The sequence below is a fragment of the Batrachochytrium dendrobatidis genome (assembly GCF_000203795.2).
Source record: "Batrachochytrium dendrobatidis JAM81 unplaced genomic scaffold BATDEscaffold_2, whole genome shotgun sequence".
Lineage (NCBI taxonomy): Eukaryota > Fungi > Chytridiomycota > Chytridiomycetes > Rhizophydiales > Batrachochytrium > Batrachochytrium dendrobatidis.
The window spans coordinates 1,804,549-1,822,048 of record NW_006281100.1 but is presented as its reverse complement, the minus strand read 5'-3'; the positions used below and the strand labels follow the sequence as shown (position 1 = coordinate 1,822,048).

Here is a 17,500-nt window from a genome sequence, read left to right as displayed (position 1 = left end):
TCATCGAGTCAACCAATGCAGTACTGTATAGGCATATGGCTGCATTTGCATCACCACCCAATATTCGTACAAAAAAACCCGGCAATTGAGCCGTAATCCGTTGCATACGTATGCTGATCACCACCATAATTGACCGCTGCATTAATATATCCGCATTCGGACACTCCAAACGTCATACTAACCACTCGTGTTTGATATTATCCGGACATTCGGACAGGATACCATGTCTGATATTCGGACAATATATCCAACTTTGTCAATATTGATGCTATCGTATTGATATATTGACCATTGTAATATATATACATGATATGTATACAGTCCAAACCACAGCGCAATAAGTCGTGTTTTGAGTGTATACCGACGTGTCCAATTCGGTCGACAGTCGTGACTATAACATGTTGTTAGTTTAGTTGACAACATGCCATGATGCATGTCCAATATATAGTATGTATATACATACATGTCCAGTATCAATCGCATGCATGTAGTGTCATTATTCATCGAGATACACGCATTTCCAGTTTCATGTCAAATATTCGTGCTATGTGCAAGTTGTATTTTTTGCATGTATCGTATGACAACACATGCATGCATTGTACATACCAATGCCATGTGCATATACTGTAGCAGTTTCATGCAACTAGTGTCACTATTGACGACGATATACGACATCAAACACGCCAAAACGTCATTTTCGGACTTTGGTCGACCCATTCCATGTCAGATATTGACCATAGTGCGTCAGTGACATCATAATTCGATCCGCAACACATAATTACATATATGTGGTGCATACCAAGTCATTTGATCGACTTTTGTGGTCATACTCGATATTAAAGTTTTTAGTTTGCAATTGGTTTGAAACGACGAGCTCTACTTGTTATTTTAATCTAGTATCGTGTCTATCAGTCAATCAACAATTTATCTTGTATGCAAATGCGTCAAAAATACATGTAGTATGTCGTTCTGATTCGATATTAGTCGGCATTGACACTGTACGACCACTACTGACCAAGTTATTAACATATTATCGACTAGCTCATACTGTCCCAGCATGTCGTCAAGAAAACCATCATATATTACAGTGTTGTGCCAACAAACATGCATGGATTGTATTGAAACTGGACATGATACAATATCAAGTATATACATGTATTGTCATGGCATCAAACTGACATGATATCATGTATTGGTTGTGTAATAGACCATAATATATGCCAACAAAACGCTCCAAATCAGGCATGATTATAGTCGTAAATATATTATTGTGACTGTGTTGTTGGACAGTGACTATCAATGACTATCAATAACTACTAGTGACTATCAATAACTGTCAATGACCATCAATAACTATCAATAACTGTAAAAACGATCAAGGTTTGTAGCCTGACAGTGTACAATCGAGTTTATTAAATCGTGTAATTCTGGTCGTTATTCGACTTTACCCAACACTTGAACACTCGATTGTTGCATACAGTTTGACAGTCGTCATACATGGCCATGTGTATGCTGTTGTATAACCAGAGACGCAGTAGTGTTGCCATGTGTTGGTTGAATCGACATACTCGACACACACCAGTCAATGCAGTTTTGTCCGAATCCCTATTTTTGTTGGCTGTAGTTTTACACAAACTTGAAACAGTCGTCGTAACAGTGTTACTGTCATTGTCATCAAGCTGTAGTATGTGTGACTGTAGTATTGGTTGAGCTATTGACCATGTATTCGAGTATGAACGACTGTAGTTTTTTACAAACAATTGGTCAAACAACTAGTCAGAATACAGGTCAAACAACTAGTCAGAATGCAGGTCTGGACAATCGTCAAACAATCGTCAGAATGCAGGTCTGGACAATCGTCAAACAATCGTCAGAATACTGGTCAGAATAATAGTCAACAACTGGTCAGAATGCAGGTTGAAATGCAGGCTAAACTAGTCAAATACTCGTCAAACAACAGTCAAATACAAGTCAGAATACTAGTTAAAATGCAGGCCAAACAACTGGTCAATATATGGTTTAAACAATCGTCAAATACTGGTCAGAATAACAGTCTAAATACTAGTTGAAATGCAGGTCAAACAGCCAGTCAATTAAACTATACAATGCATTTGATATTCATACATTACACAATCAATCGCTAGTGAATATGCCAGTCATCGATATGTATTGTAATCAAATGAATGTATCGGCCATTGTAACATGAATATATGATGTGTATACAGTCCAAACTACAGTGTAGTATCGTGTGTTTTGAATGTGTTCCAGTTGCGTCCAATTCAGTCGGCAGTCGTGATTATAACATGTTTCCAATTTGATTGACGATATGGCCTGATGCATGTCCAGTATATAGTATGCATGTATACTCATGTTCAGTGTCAATCGCATGCAACTAGTGTCAGTATTGGTCAAGATATTCGACATCAAACACGCCAAAACGACACCTTCGGACATGCACTTGATGGTCATGATACACATTGATATATTGCCCCAATGACGACGTAATCATATACACAATACATGACTATATGTGTGCCATACATTGCAGTTGTCCCTGACATTGTACGACCACTGTAGACCGAGTTATTGACACGCCAAACATCGACTATAATATCCAGCCTACAAAACGTCAGCTATTCAATTACTGTGTTACCAAACATGCATGGATTGTATTGAAACTGGTCATGATACAATACCAAGTGTATACAAGTATTGTCATGTCACCATATTGACACAGGCTTGTGTATTGGTTGTGAAATTAACCATTTAGTACGCGATTGTGATGATGCAAATGGTCCACTTTGAACATGTATAACTTGGCCAATAGCAGTTATTTCCCAGCCATATTTAAACTGATTGTGTATATGGTATATCACCATTGATTGAGCATGCATATGCACGGTTTGCAGACATTTATAATTCGTGTTGAATGTGTTGTAGGTGACCATTTGAAACTCGACTAATTGTGGTGTATTTTGACATGTATATTGACTGATGTTTAGCGTCTGTTCATGTGTCATTGATGCACCATTGACATGCTGTATTGTCCAACATTATGTGGTGATGTTGGAATCAACAAATTGGTGCAACACTGAATGTATGTGGTGATTGTCGAGTATCGAGTTCATCTAGTTGTTTCTTGGTGTTTTCAATATCTATAAGCATCTTGTTCATAATTCCAAGGTATGTGTGTCAATGGTCTTGTTGCTCATAATGTGTATTTGCTACTAGGTTATCAACTGTCGGTAGTTGTGGTCTGAAATCGCATGGAACATGTCAACAAACTGCGTATGTTCTTGTACAATTTGCGATATTGCATTTGTAAACAATGTGTCAAACCGACGTTGAAAGTGGTTCCAAATTGTCGATTGGTGTTTTGATATTGATGGAAATTGAAGTCTAGTTTCCATTCCACATGGCGTTTTAAACGCTTTGCGAAATTCACAGTAGCATGGTTCAACAGAGTGTTGGGTATTGGTGTATATCAAACACTGTGGGATTTGAAACCTTGACCAGTGATTGAGGTGACTGTGGTAAAAGACATGACCTGAATGCCACTACACAATGGTTGGTTGTACACTCCAGTGTGCGTTGGTTGGTCGAGTAAGCTCTGATATGTTCTTGTTGTATCAAGTTGTTATACAACAAACTATCAACGTCAGAAATACAGAGTCAAGCTGATTGAACTCTGAAAATGAGAGCCTCGACTATAAGTGTTCAAATCTGTGATATTTGACAGATCTAGTCACTTGTTCAACCATAACCATCATATATTTTAGTTCTGGAACCAACACAACTATGTCGAGTGGTAAAACAATTGTTCTTGTCACAGACGTTATGCTGTATAGTTCTGGGTCATTTCATTGCTGCTGTTTGAGATTCTGTCATGCCAAAGTCTTGGGTTTCAGTTTGTAGTCAAGACATTCTGAACTTGACAAAGTGTTTAGTGTTTCCACTCTTTCCACTTTTTACACTGTAGATTTGTATTTATCAGACTCTGGACTCAAACAAGACATTGTAAAGTGGATATGTGACAACCTCGTAGAGTCACCAACACTTGGACAAAGTGATGTTGGTAGTGCTCGAATGGACTTTTACCAGGCACACATTTGTCAGCCAACTATTTCAAGCATCTTGAAATGGAACAACACATACATAAAGCTCACTCTTGTAAGCGACTGATGAATTGGCATGGATGAGTTGTCAAGTATTGAAAACATTTGCACAATAGAATCAAATATTTGGATTGCAATGGACGAGTTGGGGTTTAAACTTGGTGATTGTACAATGTATGGCTATACAAACAGAGGTGAAAGAGTACAGTCCAAAAACAACATTTCAGTTCAAAACTATAGTCTAATAGTGTGTGTTTCATATGACGATCAGTGTGTTGAGAGATTGATCAAGGCAGCAGTGAATGCTGTAATATTAACTTGTTAAACAGTGACATGCAACATTCCCAAACGGTTCCAAACGGTCACTTTATTCTAGACAACATTCCATTCCACAAAACAACTCTAATTAGACATGGTTTACCAACTATTCAACAAACAGCGCGAGGTTTGGAACTACACTATACAGCATCATACTGTCCATTCTTGAACCCTGCTGACAATTACTTTGGTGTTTGGAATGACTGTGTGTGCTGAGCCATTCCAAACACCAAACAACTTGTAGCTTCAATAATCCATTTCCATTTCCAACAACAACAATGAATATGTAACAATTGTTTATTCCAAGACAATCATTACAAGATCAATACAGAAAAGTATTTGATTTTACGTGAATACGACTGTAAAATAAACTTGGGTGTTGAACCACAAGATTATCTCATGCAAGCAAACCATACGGGTGTATTTTGGCAGTGCTACAAGTTTGTTGATCAACTCATGTATGGCGGTACCAGCAGAAACTCGATTGATCCAACAGCCATGTATACACATTGTTGTCAGTTACATCGAGTGTTTGTCCAAATAGGTTGATTCAGATGGGTTGCATATAACCGACTAATCCAGCATTCATCCATTGTCAAACAACCATAATGCACAATACCACCAAGTGTGAAATTACACTTGCACTGATCAGTCGTTACACAGTATGCATCAGTCAATGTCAAACATATGTGTGTCTGCAACTAAATTGCAGTCCATGACACATCCACACGATTCAACATGACAAATCATGTATCATGAGTCCGAGATTGATCAAAAACATGATCATGGTAAACACAGCATGTTGTTGCATATCAGAGTCGATATATCAAGTGACAGTTGCACACTTGCTGATGGTGCACAGCATATCAGTCACAATACATGCACGGTATTGCATTGCAGTCATTGGATGATAACTGGTTTCAATGTGATACCGATCGACATACATCAGCATGGTGTGATGTGACCATAATCATGGTGGAATGTGTTGGAGTTGACATTGTGAGTTGACAATCGATACACCATGCACATGACTGGAACATATATATTCGAGTGTGGTTTGGTTGGTGTCAGGTTGATCATGCAATCACATCGGCGCAACGAGTGAGTGAGCTGATGGTGATCTGAACCCATTTCAACAACAAGGAGTTGACAGTCATGGATTTGCATGCATTCAATATGTGTAGCACACCGAATGATCAGTCATGTCAGCACATAGTAGTTGATTGGTGCAATATGATCAAACTATTAGTATAATACACTATTGTTTGACAATACACAATGTTTATTGAATGAATGACATTGGATGCATGACACATGACAATTAAACCACCATGCAATACACGCTGCATTACAACATATACTGGATGGGACTGTGATGGTTCACTCAACTCCAACAATGTAACGAATCTGGTCCAAAAGTTTATTGCCAAACACCAGGATCTTCAAGGATCGCACCATACTTGAGTATTGGTAATCGTTGAAGTACACCATTGTAGAAGCTACGGAAGCAACTTGTAAATACAGGGTATCTATTTAGATACGGTCCACCACCAGTAATTATTTCTTCACTTGAATGATGTTCCATAAAGTAGCCTTTAAGTTGCCTTCGTAATTCGGTAGTTTCCTGACATGTTCTTGAATGTTTCTTGAAGAGTATACTTAGACCTTTCCTGAGTTTCCTGGAAGCTTTATTGTGGCTAGTAAGCGTAGATTCGAGTTCGACAGTATCTGACTCGGTGCTCAAAGGATCATTCTTAAAATGGTCAATTTCTTTCTTCAGCTCACTGACCATTTTCTTTCTTTCGTCGATTTTAGCGTTTTTCTTGCTAATATCTTTCGATAGTCTGTCAAGTTTACGTGAATCTAATGCAAGTAGTTGGATCATTTTCAATGCATCAAAACTAATCGGATAGCAATTATTCATATATACAGTATATGGATCCAAAGACTTTGAATGACTAGTCCCGCTAGTTGCAGTTGCACTAGGAGATGCTGACAAAGTGCTGGTTGCAGTACTTGTAGTCGAACTGTCAAGAACTGGATTGGCAACAGTGACCGAGCAGGCAAACAGGATCGATGACAATATGGCGATCGAAAGTTTCATTTTTACTGGTTTGGTCGAGCAAGTTGTAAATGATTGTCATTTGGCAGATTGATGTTTAGTTTTATTTATATATTAGTGTATGATATTGCAAGCATGATTTTTGAACGACCGTTCTAAGCAGCTTGTGTTATTGTCAGGGTAGTTTTGAAGGGAGTTGCGTTTACATGATGATTCGTTGTTCAAACTGAAAGTCGGTATTAGGGTTGGGTTCATTAAAATATGCTGTGCAACGACATCATGCGGCAAGTATATTCTGATCATCACAAGATGGTATTGAAAGCTCTGATGTTCAAGTGAAGTGGTTACTCATCAACATGCTGCACAATGATAATATGCTGTGAGTATGCAATATCAGATCATATTAGTGTTCATGTACATCATTTCGATTACAGAAAGATCAATGTTATGCACTATTAAATAAATAGTCAGTTTTATTATATCCATCAACTTGCTAATTTTGTATTACACGTTGTTTGACTGCTCATTCCCATTATGGATACATCAACTACAACTGGTCAAGCAGTTGTACCTGAAAACACTCACCACACTGTCAAGAGTCACGCAACAACTCTCAATAAACTCGATTGAATACAATTCATTAGTGACAAACTGATATTATATGTATTTCTAATGTGGTGTGTCCATGTTTGATTGTGTGATGTGTTCAAGCCGTGCATGTATTGGATCAATCCAGTGTGTATCGTAATTGTTTGGTGCACAATGATCACGCATACTATTGCATTGGCAATACATGGTATTGATTGAATACACATCATGATCGCGTAGCTCAATCATGGTATGCATTGTTTGAATCCATCACTGTATATCTGGATGATCATGCCAATATTGGATGCGCAATATCAACAGTTGCAATATGGTATACTGCTGCAAATATCATGACTATCACATTCCATTAGTATGTGTGATCATATTGCACCAATCGACCAGTATACAATCACTGCATACATCAACATGTGTATAATGACCATATTGTTGGCATTGTATATTCAACATGTGATACTTGACACACTACAAAGTTGATATTGCGACTGATGTGTGTGATCAGTCAGGCTATTGATGCAACCATATCGACACCACAATCAACGAGTCAAACCAGTCAAATTGGTCGGATCTGATATCAACACACATGACTATTGTTGGTATTGGTGTTTTATGTGTCAATACGACATGTAAAGCAATATCATATCGACACAATACACACATGCATGTCAGCATCATCAATGTGTACAACTATGCAATATACAATCAACTGTATCGTATTGGAAATACAAGTGTCAATGTACAATATGATATCATGCCAACCAAGACTGTGTACAATAATCAGATATAATGCATGCACATACAATTTTATTGTGAATTAAATCAAAAATACAGTTGTAGAATGACAATTAAATCGGTTGAAACGAGTCCAGATTAGCATTCAAATCAATTGGATGAATCGTCATTTTTGGATCGCTGAAAGAGTGATTTCAATCCATTCATAAACTTGGAAAAACCTTTCCGTTTATTGGAAGGAACTCTTTGTTCAAAGTATCCAGATACAGATCCAGATGGTGTATCCGGTGATGGTTGTGAATCTTGACTTTGCTGATCACTAGGTTTTCTGCGCTGTTGCTGATCACTAGGTTTTCGACCAAGACTCTTGTTGTATTTTAATGATTGTTCTTCAAGGTAGCTTCTAATCAAAGGATTTGAGTTGATATCATAAAGTTTGCGACCAAATAATTTAGGATTCCAAGATTCTCCAAAAATGAGATCCACAAGCTCTACATTGATTTGCTCTACTTTAACTGTAAGATAACTATACTTGGACTCGCAGCCTTGAAGACTTTTTTTAAGATTGGCAAGTTTGGATTTTTGGATTTCAAAATCAAGCTTAGTCTTCCGAATTTCAACATTATATTCTGGACCGTCACCGCTTGTTTGAGATATATATCCCAAAACTTGAATCTTTTTTTTCAAGTGCTTTACCAGTTTATGTTGATGATCATATTGAGGTTTTAACGAGCCATATAGTTTTTCTTGTTCATCACGGCCATGCTCTAGCTCTATGTACTCCTTGAGCAAATCCTTGATGATGTTTGGAATTGGATCAAGACCACCTAAACCTATACCGTTTGGATTATGAGTTGGCGAGATGATAGACTCGGTGCTTGTAGTTTCACTGGGTTTAACTGGATTGGCAATAGTAACCGAGCAGGCAAGCAGGATTGATGACAATACAGCAACTGCGAGTTTCATTGTATTGGTTTGGTTGAGCAAGTTGTAATGTCATTCAACAGGTCAAGTTTTGGATTGTATTTATGTCGGTTATTGAGTGGATAATATTAAAAGCATGTTTTTGGGTAGCCGTCCTAAGGGTTAGTGTTGTTGTCAGGGTTGTTGATTTGTTGTCAATGCCAAACTTTGAAGAGTCTTCCTTTATATGATATCCGCAATGTTGGTTGAGCCGCTATTTGTCCATACATTCAAATATCATATGGTTGATTATAAAGCTTCACTCTGAAAAGGGTTAGGGTTAAGAAATGAGTATAAACCAAAACTGGAATAAGTTGACACTCGGCTATTAGTTGGTCATCAATATGTGCCGTGATATTCCATGCTTGTTAAAATAGCAAGTGATTGGCATGATTCAACGTACAAGTAGTGTATAGTGAACATCGGATGATACTGTTTTACTTGAACAAGAGTGCTAAATCCGTTGGAATAAATGTAATTTAGTCGTCTATTTCTGTACTACATTTTACACCCTCATTGTTACACAACATCAAATGTCTGCAAAAAACAGCTGGAAATGGAATGCGTTTGTGGAAATAGGAAACACCATACACAAGATGACAGCAGTATTGCGTACATACAAATCAAAGTATGCTATCATGACTGTCAACGGATTGATTGAAAACAACTTTATATCCAACTTGCTCATCAACAACCAACAACTCTGCAAGATCCTTCTTGCCAATATCACAGTATCTGGATGGAAATACGGAACCGATTCAAACTGCTGTCAATCAATACTGTCATTCAACACTACAAGGCTGACATTGACAAGTTATTTGACATCTCATTATCTCCAAAGAAAAACGGAATCCAGACCAGATTCGCTTGGAATGTCAACAACGGAACTGACTGTTTGTTGCTACATCAAGACTCGTCAGTACAGACCCACACAATACAATGTAAGAGATATCAGGCAACCAGATACAAATGAACTGTTTGTCTGCAATATGCTGCATCATATTGGAATGGGTCCTGAAACTCGTTGTATCATTGCATCTCACAGCACCAAAACAGTCTACATTGCTATCAAGTATTGCCATGTGGTGCTATTGTCCGAGTTGACAAGGATACAGCAAACAATACCCAACTTTGATTGGATTTGATATTTCATATCCTGTGTATATGCGATTGTGCTGTCAACTCATCAAACTGCGGTCAAGTCGATGATAAAGCAATGATTGTCGACTTTTGTATCCAAAAACAGTCAAAAGATTACATTAAAACAGACATTATGGACAAATTCTACAAAGGAAATGGTAAATTCCATTATTCTGGGTTGATGCAAATTGCAGTCAAAACAACAAACGCTGTAAACATGGATACGATGAACAAGTCGTTGTAGGAATGGAATGCAAGTTGCTGGAGAGTATTGAGCGAGCCGAATCAGAGATTGATGGATTGGTTTAAAATGGGGTAACAGACTGATATTTGAAACGATTTACAACGATATGTCCATGACCTTGAAGCAACAGTTGCAGTTCTAATGGAATATTTTGTTGGTAGTATTCATCTTCAAATGTAGGCATATTGGTATCCAGCAACAATGGAAAATGTGTAATATTACAACTGTAATGTCTGGACAACTGACTGTCTGAATAACAGTAACTATTTCCAGTGATGCTGATTTGTAAAAACTCGAATTATTCAACAACACTCTATCAATGCATTTGAAAAAGTGATTGTACAGAATATTCGTGTTGGTTTAGCATCTTTTTACGAATGGCAAACTTCAAATTATACCAAAAGGTTGGATCAATCCAGAGATATGGCCAAGTTATTGGATACAATGGAGGCAGATAAAGACTGGGCAATTTTTAGAGCAAGCAACTGTGATTGATTTATTGACCAAAACAATGTGCCCTTGGTTGATCCTGCAAACATCATCTATGACGGATGTGACGATCTTGCCATTCGCGTTGTTCGACAAGGATCGCTACTGCGCAAAGAAGGTGTGTTTAAACAATCCTATCGGCCCGTCAATGCTGTCCTGTCCACTTCTGGATATCTGCATACTCTGCCACCACTTTCATCAACACCCATAGGAGCTACGCATTCTGACACTTCATCTGCAGGCGGTCCATTCTCTCCTACTGGCAACAAACCGGACTTTTCGGCTGATTCCATACTTGAAATGCCTGAGCTGACGCTTGATTTGGCAGAATACACCTTGCTTCCACTTAATCTTGGCGATAAAGATCCCAAAGACATTGTTTTTGTTGGGAAAAACTCGGGTGTGTTTGGACGAGATATCAAACACAAATTCAAGGGGAAAACCATGGTTGAAAGTGCGGATTGGTGGACTGCAATCAATGAACATATGAAACAGATGGAAACACGGACTTTGGTTGGAACACCCACTACACAGCACTCAAAACCAGCTTTTGCTGGTACTGCTCCTTTACCAAAAGAAGGTGCAGATGGATCGACTGGACTTTCTCAACGCGCTGCTGCATCTGTAGCTACTGCGAATGCTCCGTCAACGTCACTTCAAGCTCGATTGGGAGCCGTTGTAAGTCATAGCAAATCCGATACGATTCATGCTACTTCTGGTACACGACCAGTGAGTATGCCTGCACCACCTCTACCTGGTCGACCCAAAAGTACTATTGTACCTACATTGAGACCCAAATCTGGATCGCTTATCGACGAATCATTTGATGATTTGCCTAGTAGGAGAGATTCGTTATCACCTCCGATTTCTTTTACAACTACTTCAAATGATCAAATTCCTACACCTGCTCATGTAGCTGATTTTGCTTCATTTCCACCTCCCGACACGAATGACAAGACCGAGGTGGGCAATGTATCTGCTTTATCATTAAGTGAGCAAATGGAAATGAAATTAAGCCATGCTACAAGTGGTGGTCATTCTCATGATGATCCGGTTGAACTGGACACGCCATCACCCAAAGCAAAACTAGCTAGTCTATCTACCGGAACTAGCAATCCATGGGACACATTTCAAGACGAATCGGGTGGTTGGTAATGTCGTATATGGAACTCGTTCAATTCTCTACAAGGCTTATTGTGGCATCTGCCATGTTTATTCAACTATTAAAACCTTATTTACCAAGATAATTTGTTTTTTAAACTTGAAAGCTATCCAATGGAAATTAGAGGTAGAACATACAATAGCTCAATTATTTTATTGATTTGGAAAAAATAGCAATGATTGTTGTATTCGGTAGTATAGCAATACTCTCCAAAAAGTAGCAGCAACATAAAATACGGAATAGCAATATCAAAACAGGTGGTGAATATAAAAATGGTAGGGTACGGGAAACACTCTATTTTCGAGGAGGCAATGGAGGCTGTTGGCTAGATGTGCCAGTGGAAGTATTGGGCACGGAACTGGCAGCAGCAGCAATACCAACGGTTTCATAAACCTGACCCAAGATCCGCAAAGCATCAGCACGTCGTTTACGTAACTCGGTCGACACACCAGGTGCATCTCCGAGAGCATCGTCGCATACATCGCGTAGCACAGATTCAACTTCTAATTTGGATCCTCTCCACAAAGCTTCTAGTCCCTTTGTTGCCGCTTCATATTCCAGCTGCGTGCGGAGTTCTTGCTCCTGAGGTGTCGGTTCGACTTCGACGTCCTCATCAACAGTCTTTTCACCTCCTTCACCTGTTTTTTTTGTTTTTTTATCCATTTCTTGAAGTTTGGTGAATTTGCTTTGCAGATCTAGAGCCGTACGAAACGTCCCGACCGTCTCGTTTAAAATGTGAGTTTTTTCTTTGATAGCTCCGCTTACTCGAGACCCAAGTCCCCATACTCGATGCCATAGCACAGCACCCCCATCCTCTGCAGCAATTTTGGCAATCCACTGATCAGCTTTTAAAACATAGGTGAATCCAATCGCTCTCAACAATTCGGGTCCATAGCTTTCCAAAGCAAGTTGTTGAGCTTCGATAGTAGATAAAGCACGAAACGTGTCGAGTGATTCGTTTGCCAAGCTATTCAAAGAGATCCCCAAAAGTGGAGAAGAAGTAGGATCAGGAAATGGAAACGCATCAGTGTAAAGCGAAAGCTTGGCAACAAGATTATGCGACAGTTTCTGAATACGTTCTTTACGAATCAAACGACGTTGTTTGTACATCAATGCCGAGTCTTGTTTGGCTTGAGTGGTAGCATCTGTAGATGGCACTTCTGTTTCCGAGTTGATGGTAGAAGAGTTGGAGTCAGTGGTCAAGTCATTAGATTTGGATGGATCTTTTGCAGCCATGACGTCTTTAAAATCCCGAGCAATGGATATTTCACCAATGATATCAACAAACATATCACCACCAAACTGTTGTCTGAAGAATTGTTCTGGATCGACAAACACAGATCCTTCAGAACCCACTGCAGCAGCCTTTCCATGAATATTATAAAATGAACGACGCTGTGGATCCGACAAGACTAAAATTTAAACATTAGTATAGTTTTTCTGGATACACATGAACCATCAAGTCTGTACCTTGATAAGCTTCAGATATTTGTTTAAACATTTCTTCAGCCAATGGATTGTCCAAGTTTTTATCAGGATGACACTTCATAGCCTTGAGATAATACGCCTTTTTGATGACAGCACTAGACGCCGTAGCAGGAATCTCCAACAAATCATAATATTCCATATCGATTGGATGGTCATCTAAATCAATCATGAAATTAGAAGACAAGAATCATCCTTTTTCAAAGGTTTTACAATTACCTGAACCGGTTTTTCCAAGAGTAGTTTTTGGTCTGCGACTGGAAGCATTGTTGGTAGATTGGTCCGAGGCATTTGTAGTTTTTTTAGCAGAAACAGATGGAGTCTGTTGAACAGCAGAAGTTGGAATAGAACAAGTCTCTACAAGAAAATCAAACCACTCTATAAACAGAAAAGGCATAAGCTGGAGTGACAGGAAGATAGAATTCAATGACTACAGAACAGTTTGGACACTTTGCAGTGACAGAAGGTTTTGGTCTCCTCGATTCAATAACAGGAATATGAGTTGAATCGCTCATGTTATCAACAACCAAATCTCAGCAAATGCAAAATGGAACACTTGTGTTGAAAATTTCCTTGATTTTGTTGGAATAAAAATAAATCGAATATTCTTGTTGAAAATTGACTTGATTGATATTGTTGGAATTGCAGGCTTACAAACTCATTTTTATTAGAATGTCAGCAAGAGTTGTTGCACAATACAAAACTGCATTTCGCGATATTATTGTTGAACGGTTTAAACCAGATTCAATAGTAAATGTGTCGTTTTGTTGATTCAAAAATGTATATTTCGTAAATGAAACTCATCTTCAATTGTCTGATTTACAAGTTGGTTTTGGAATACTTGAAATAGTACCGCAGTATGTATTGAACAGTGGAAAATGTAAAAAACAATAGTAGTATAGATAGGGCACTGAATGATACTACTTTTCTTGGTAGATGCTCTCTGCTAAAAGTTGTTCAAAGTGTCTGGAGTTGATCTCGCCTGTGACAGGTGATTTATGCTAAAATGCCATGGACAATCAATGTCAAATATAATGGTCAAGACTCGGTGCTTTATTCATACAAATAATTGTCTAATTCATTCCAACCCAAATGTACTATCTCAAGTACTTTCAACCAGACTAAGGAGCAAGTTTGTTTCTTCCATTCGAGCAACAGGGGAGCAATTTCGTGTAGAGAAGCCAAAGTCAATGATATATGGATTCCCAGATTCATCAATCAAGATATTCTCCTTTTTGATATCGTTATGTAGAATACCGGCCTCGTGAATGCTTTCGAGTGTTTCCAACAACTTCTGCTTTTGCTGTTCAGTGAATCCATTGGCCACCGTACCACAGATAGAAACACCTACACAGTACAGAACGTCCTCCACAAACCCATGACAAACGAATCTAGGTATGCCATTCCCTTGTAGCCCCGATAGCTGTTCATACACAGAAACCTCATTCAGCAATTCTGGAAGCATTTCTCCGTGCTTGGCAATATCAGCAACCTTGAGAGCAATACGGCTAGATCCATAGTAATCCAAATACACTTTGCTTCTTCCTTCACCAAGAACTGTATCAAATTTGAAATCATCAACATCAAAGTCTTGGGGTTGCTCGTTGATTTGAATTCCAGACGACAAAGAACTGCATCCTCTGGAGAGACTAGCACGCGGAGATACTCTAGTACTACTTGGTCGAGAGATTTGGGTAGCAGAACTAGCTCTAGACGGACGCTTTGATGCGGGGGGAGAATCCATATGATTGTGATTGACGATGCTGTTGAAATACGATAAGCATTGTTGAACAGTGGGAGTTTGAGCAGTAAAGGAGATTCCCTCGGAAACATACAAAGTTTCATGAACTTGAGGTTCTTCACAAACGGCACATTCTTGATTTCGATAAACAAACCAGGTGTTTTCGTATGACGACAGAATCCCATATTGTCTGTGGTTCAATCGCATATAGTGGTAGAGTTGGTCAAGAGCAGACGCACGTGTCCTTTCTGTGTCGTATGAATTGACAATATCACTGATAGGCAAGGTCCAATTGCCCTTTTCTTCAACAATGGCGACAATCTCTCCATTTCTAGTCATTAAATGATCTGGCTCTCCTACGCAGCTTGTGATTTGACGTCGTGCCTTGAATTCAGAAGGAGGAATGAAACACTTGGCAGAGATATTGAGCAAATTGTCGAGAATGAAGGGTTGAAGACTTTGAACTTCTTCGGTGATGATAATCCCAGAAACAAACACAGGTCTTTGTACTCTTTGAGAATGCTGATGATGATTAGCACCAATCCAATCAACAACGCTTTGCTTAAAATCAGACCACAGGAAAACATGTGTCGGCTTCTTCCAAATTCTGCCAGAGGTGTTGGGTCTTGACACAGGATTGTCATACACCGGTTCAGGAAGAGACCAAACCATATGCTCGTCCATAGTGATAGTATCTCTTAGAGAGCGAATAATCAGTGGATGATCGTAGGAACCATTTGTTCCGAGAGCAGCAATGGGGTCCCAGGAGTTGTAGTTGGTCTCCACCCCATTCACCACATAATGAATGGTGATATCACCAACAAAGGTAGAAGCAAGGAGGGGAATGGCAGCAGTCTTGTAAGCAGCAACCAGGCCACCAACGTCAGTCAGTGGTCTTCTTCTCTCTAGTTCTCCATTGAAGTGGGTTTCGATTTTCACTGGCTGGTAGTCCAGATATTTAATGTAGAATGCTTTGTTTTCCATTGGAGTTTACTGGAGAGAAATGAAAGAATTGAATGGAATAGAATAAGAATAGAATGGAATGGAATGAAAAAAAGAAAAGAAAGGAAAAAATCCGACTTTAAATCCAAAACTCGATATCATGTGAATAATGTGAGACAAATTCACACTTTGAATAGTGTTTAAGCATTTTTGTGTTTATTTGTATTGTTCAATCGAGTGTCAATTCAACTCAACAATTGATTACGTCATTCATATAATGACTCGAGTCTTTTATTCAACATTTTAATATTCAATTATTGTTAATCAGTCAATTGTTGGATTGGTAAATGTGTTACAAAACATGCATTTACATACTGAATCTGACAAGTGGATAATGATTGTTCCAATCAACACATGGATTGAATTGACTGCAATATTATCATTGATTGCAGTCACTGTTGACCAATACATTGTAATACATTGACAGTTTTGACATCAACATTGTCATTCATGTCAAGTTGTGTGTAGTTGCTAATGTTACACCACAGCAATACTGTCAACTTTCAAGTCCTGTGATACACCGTTTTAACCATGACTGGATCAATGTTGATCACTTGTCAATACACGGGTCAGTTGTATAATCGTACAACTGTTGGTTAACCAATGTTTGACTGTCGATATTTGAATCATGAATATTGTCCAACATAATTGTCACTAACATTGTCGTTTGATTGCCTTGTTTTGTGAATAATCATTGCAATGTCATTTGTTCAGTTGTTGTTGGTTTATTGAAACCATGTCACAATTCTTGATATATTGCACGTAATCTTGTAATTGTTGGTGTTGTCTGTAGTAATTCTGTCAATGTATACGAATGACACTTGTTGCTAATTGGTAGTTGTTTATGACTGATACACAACCGATCAGGTTTGGTGACCATTCTATGCACATATATATTTGACATTATATCGGACTGTTATGTTGTTTGATCCAATAGTAGTATATTCCAGTCATACTATAATACTACAGGTTTGTTGCAATATCCATACAACCTATATCCAAAACTGCACAAACACTGTCATTCAAGATTGATGAGTATACAATCACAAATGAATCCAACGCATTTTTGCTGTATATAGTTGTATCGGCTGTCGTGTCTGTTGGCTTGTCTGTTGACTTGACTAGATCTGATATTACACGGGCTATTCAACAATTGTATTGAATTCCGGTTAGTATCGAGTCATTTGAGTCGTTCAAGTAGTCAAGTTGCTTGGTTTGCAATGTGTTGTGTCCAGGAATCACTTGCAATCAAACCATCACCAAACCACAAGTTAACAACACCAAATGATATATGACTGGTTATATTAACACATTGCAAACACTCGACGAATTAGCCATGAATCAGGTTCAATCGTCAATCGCAAATATTGTCAGAGTGTGTATTCCTGGTTTAGTTGATGATGATCCGAGTATGCGGTATTCGTCACAGTTTGATTTGGTC

General features: G+C 38.5%; 5 protein-coding genes across 5 annotated transcripts; 1 reads left to right on the top strand and 4 right to left on the bottom strand.

The window, feature by feature from the left end:
* Positions 1–5,853: 5,853 nt before the first annotated feature.
* Positions 5,854–6,537, bottom strand: BATDEDRAFT_86732 (uncharacterized protein; the record flags this gene model as incomplete). The annotated part of the gene is made up of 1 exon (XM_006676915.1): positions 5,854–6,537. One exon carries the CDS (start codon positions 6,535–6,537, stop codon positions 5,854–5,856), a length of 684 nt encoding a protein of 227 aa, XP_006676978.1.
* Positions 6,538–7,983: 1,446 nt separating this feature from the next.
* Positions 7,984–8,799, bottom strand: BATDEDRAFT_23200 (uncharacterized protein; the record flags this gene model as incomplete). The annotated part of the gene is made up of 1 exon (XM_006676666.1): positions 7,984–8,799. The coding sequence occupies one exon, from the start codon at positions 8,797–8,799 to the stop codon at positions 7,984–7,986; it is 816 nt and encodes a 271-aa protein (XP_006676729.1).
* A 530-nt stretch (positions 8,800–9,329) lies between these two features.
* On the top strand, positions 9,330–11,824 carry BATDEDRAFT_23199 (uncharacterized protein; the record flags this gene model as incomplete). The annotated part of the gene is made up of 3 exons (XM_006676665.1): positions 9,330–9,737; positions 10,043–10,094; positions 10,767–11,824. The coding sequence occupies 3 exons, from the start codon at positions 9,330–9,332 to the stop codon at positions 11,822–11,824; spliced, it is 1,518 nt and encodes a 505-aa protein (XP_006676728.1).
* A 394-nt stretch (positions 11,825–12,218) lies between these two features.
* On the bottom strand, positions 12,219–13,464 carry BATDEDRAFT_4191 (uncharacterized protein; the record flags this gene model as incomplete). Its single annotated transcript, XM_006676411.1, has 4 exons — positions 12,219–12,413; positions 12,450–12,798; positions 12,853–13,243; positions 13,302–13,464. Coding segments are annotated over 4 exons (1,098 nt in total), but the record flags the coding sequence as incomplete, so codon positions are not given.
* A 954-nt stretch (positions 13,465–14,418) lies between these two features.
* Positions 14,419–16,041, bottom strand: BATDEDRAFT_23197 (uncharacterized protein; the record flags this gene model as incomplete). The annotated part of the gene is made up of 1 exon (XM_006676664.1): positions 14,419–16,041. One exon carries the CDS (start codon positions 16,039–16,041, stop codon positions 14,419–14,421), a length of 1,623 nt encoding a protein of 540 aa, XP_006676727.1.
* Between the last annotated feature and the right edge of the window lie 1,459 nt (positions 16,042–17,500).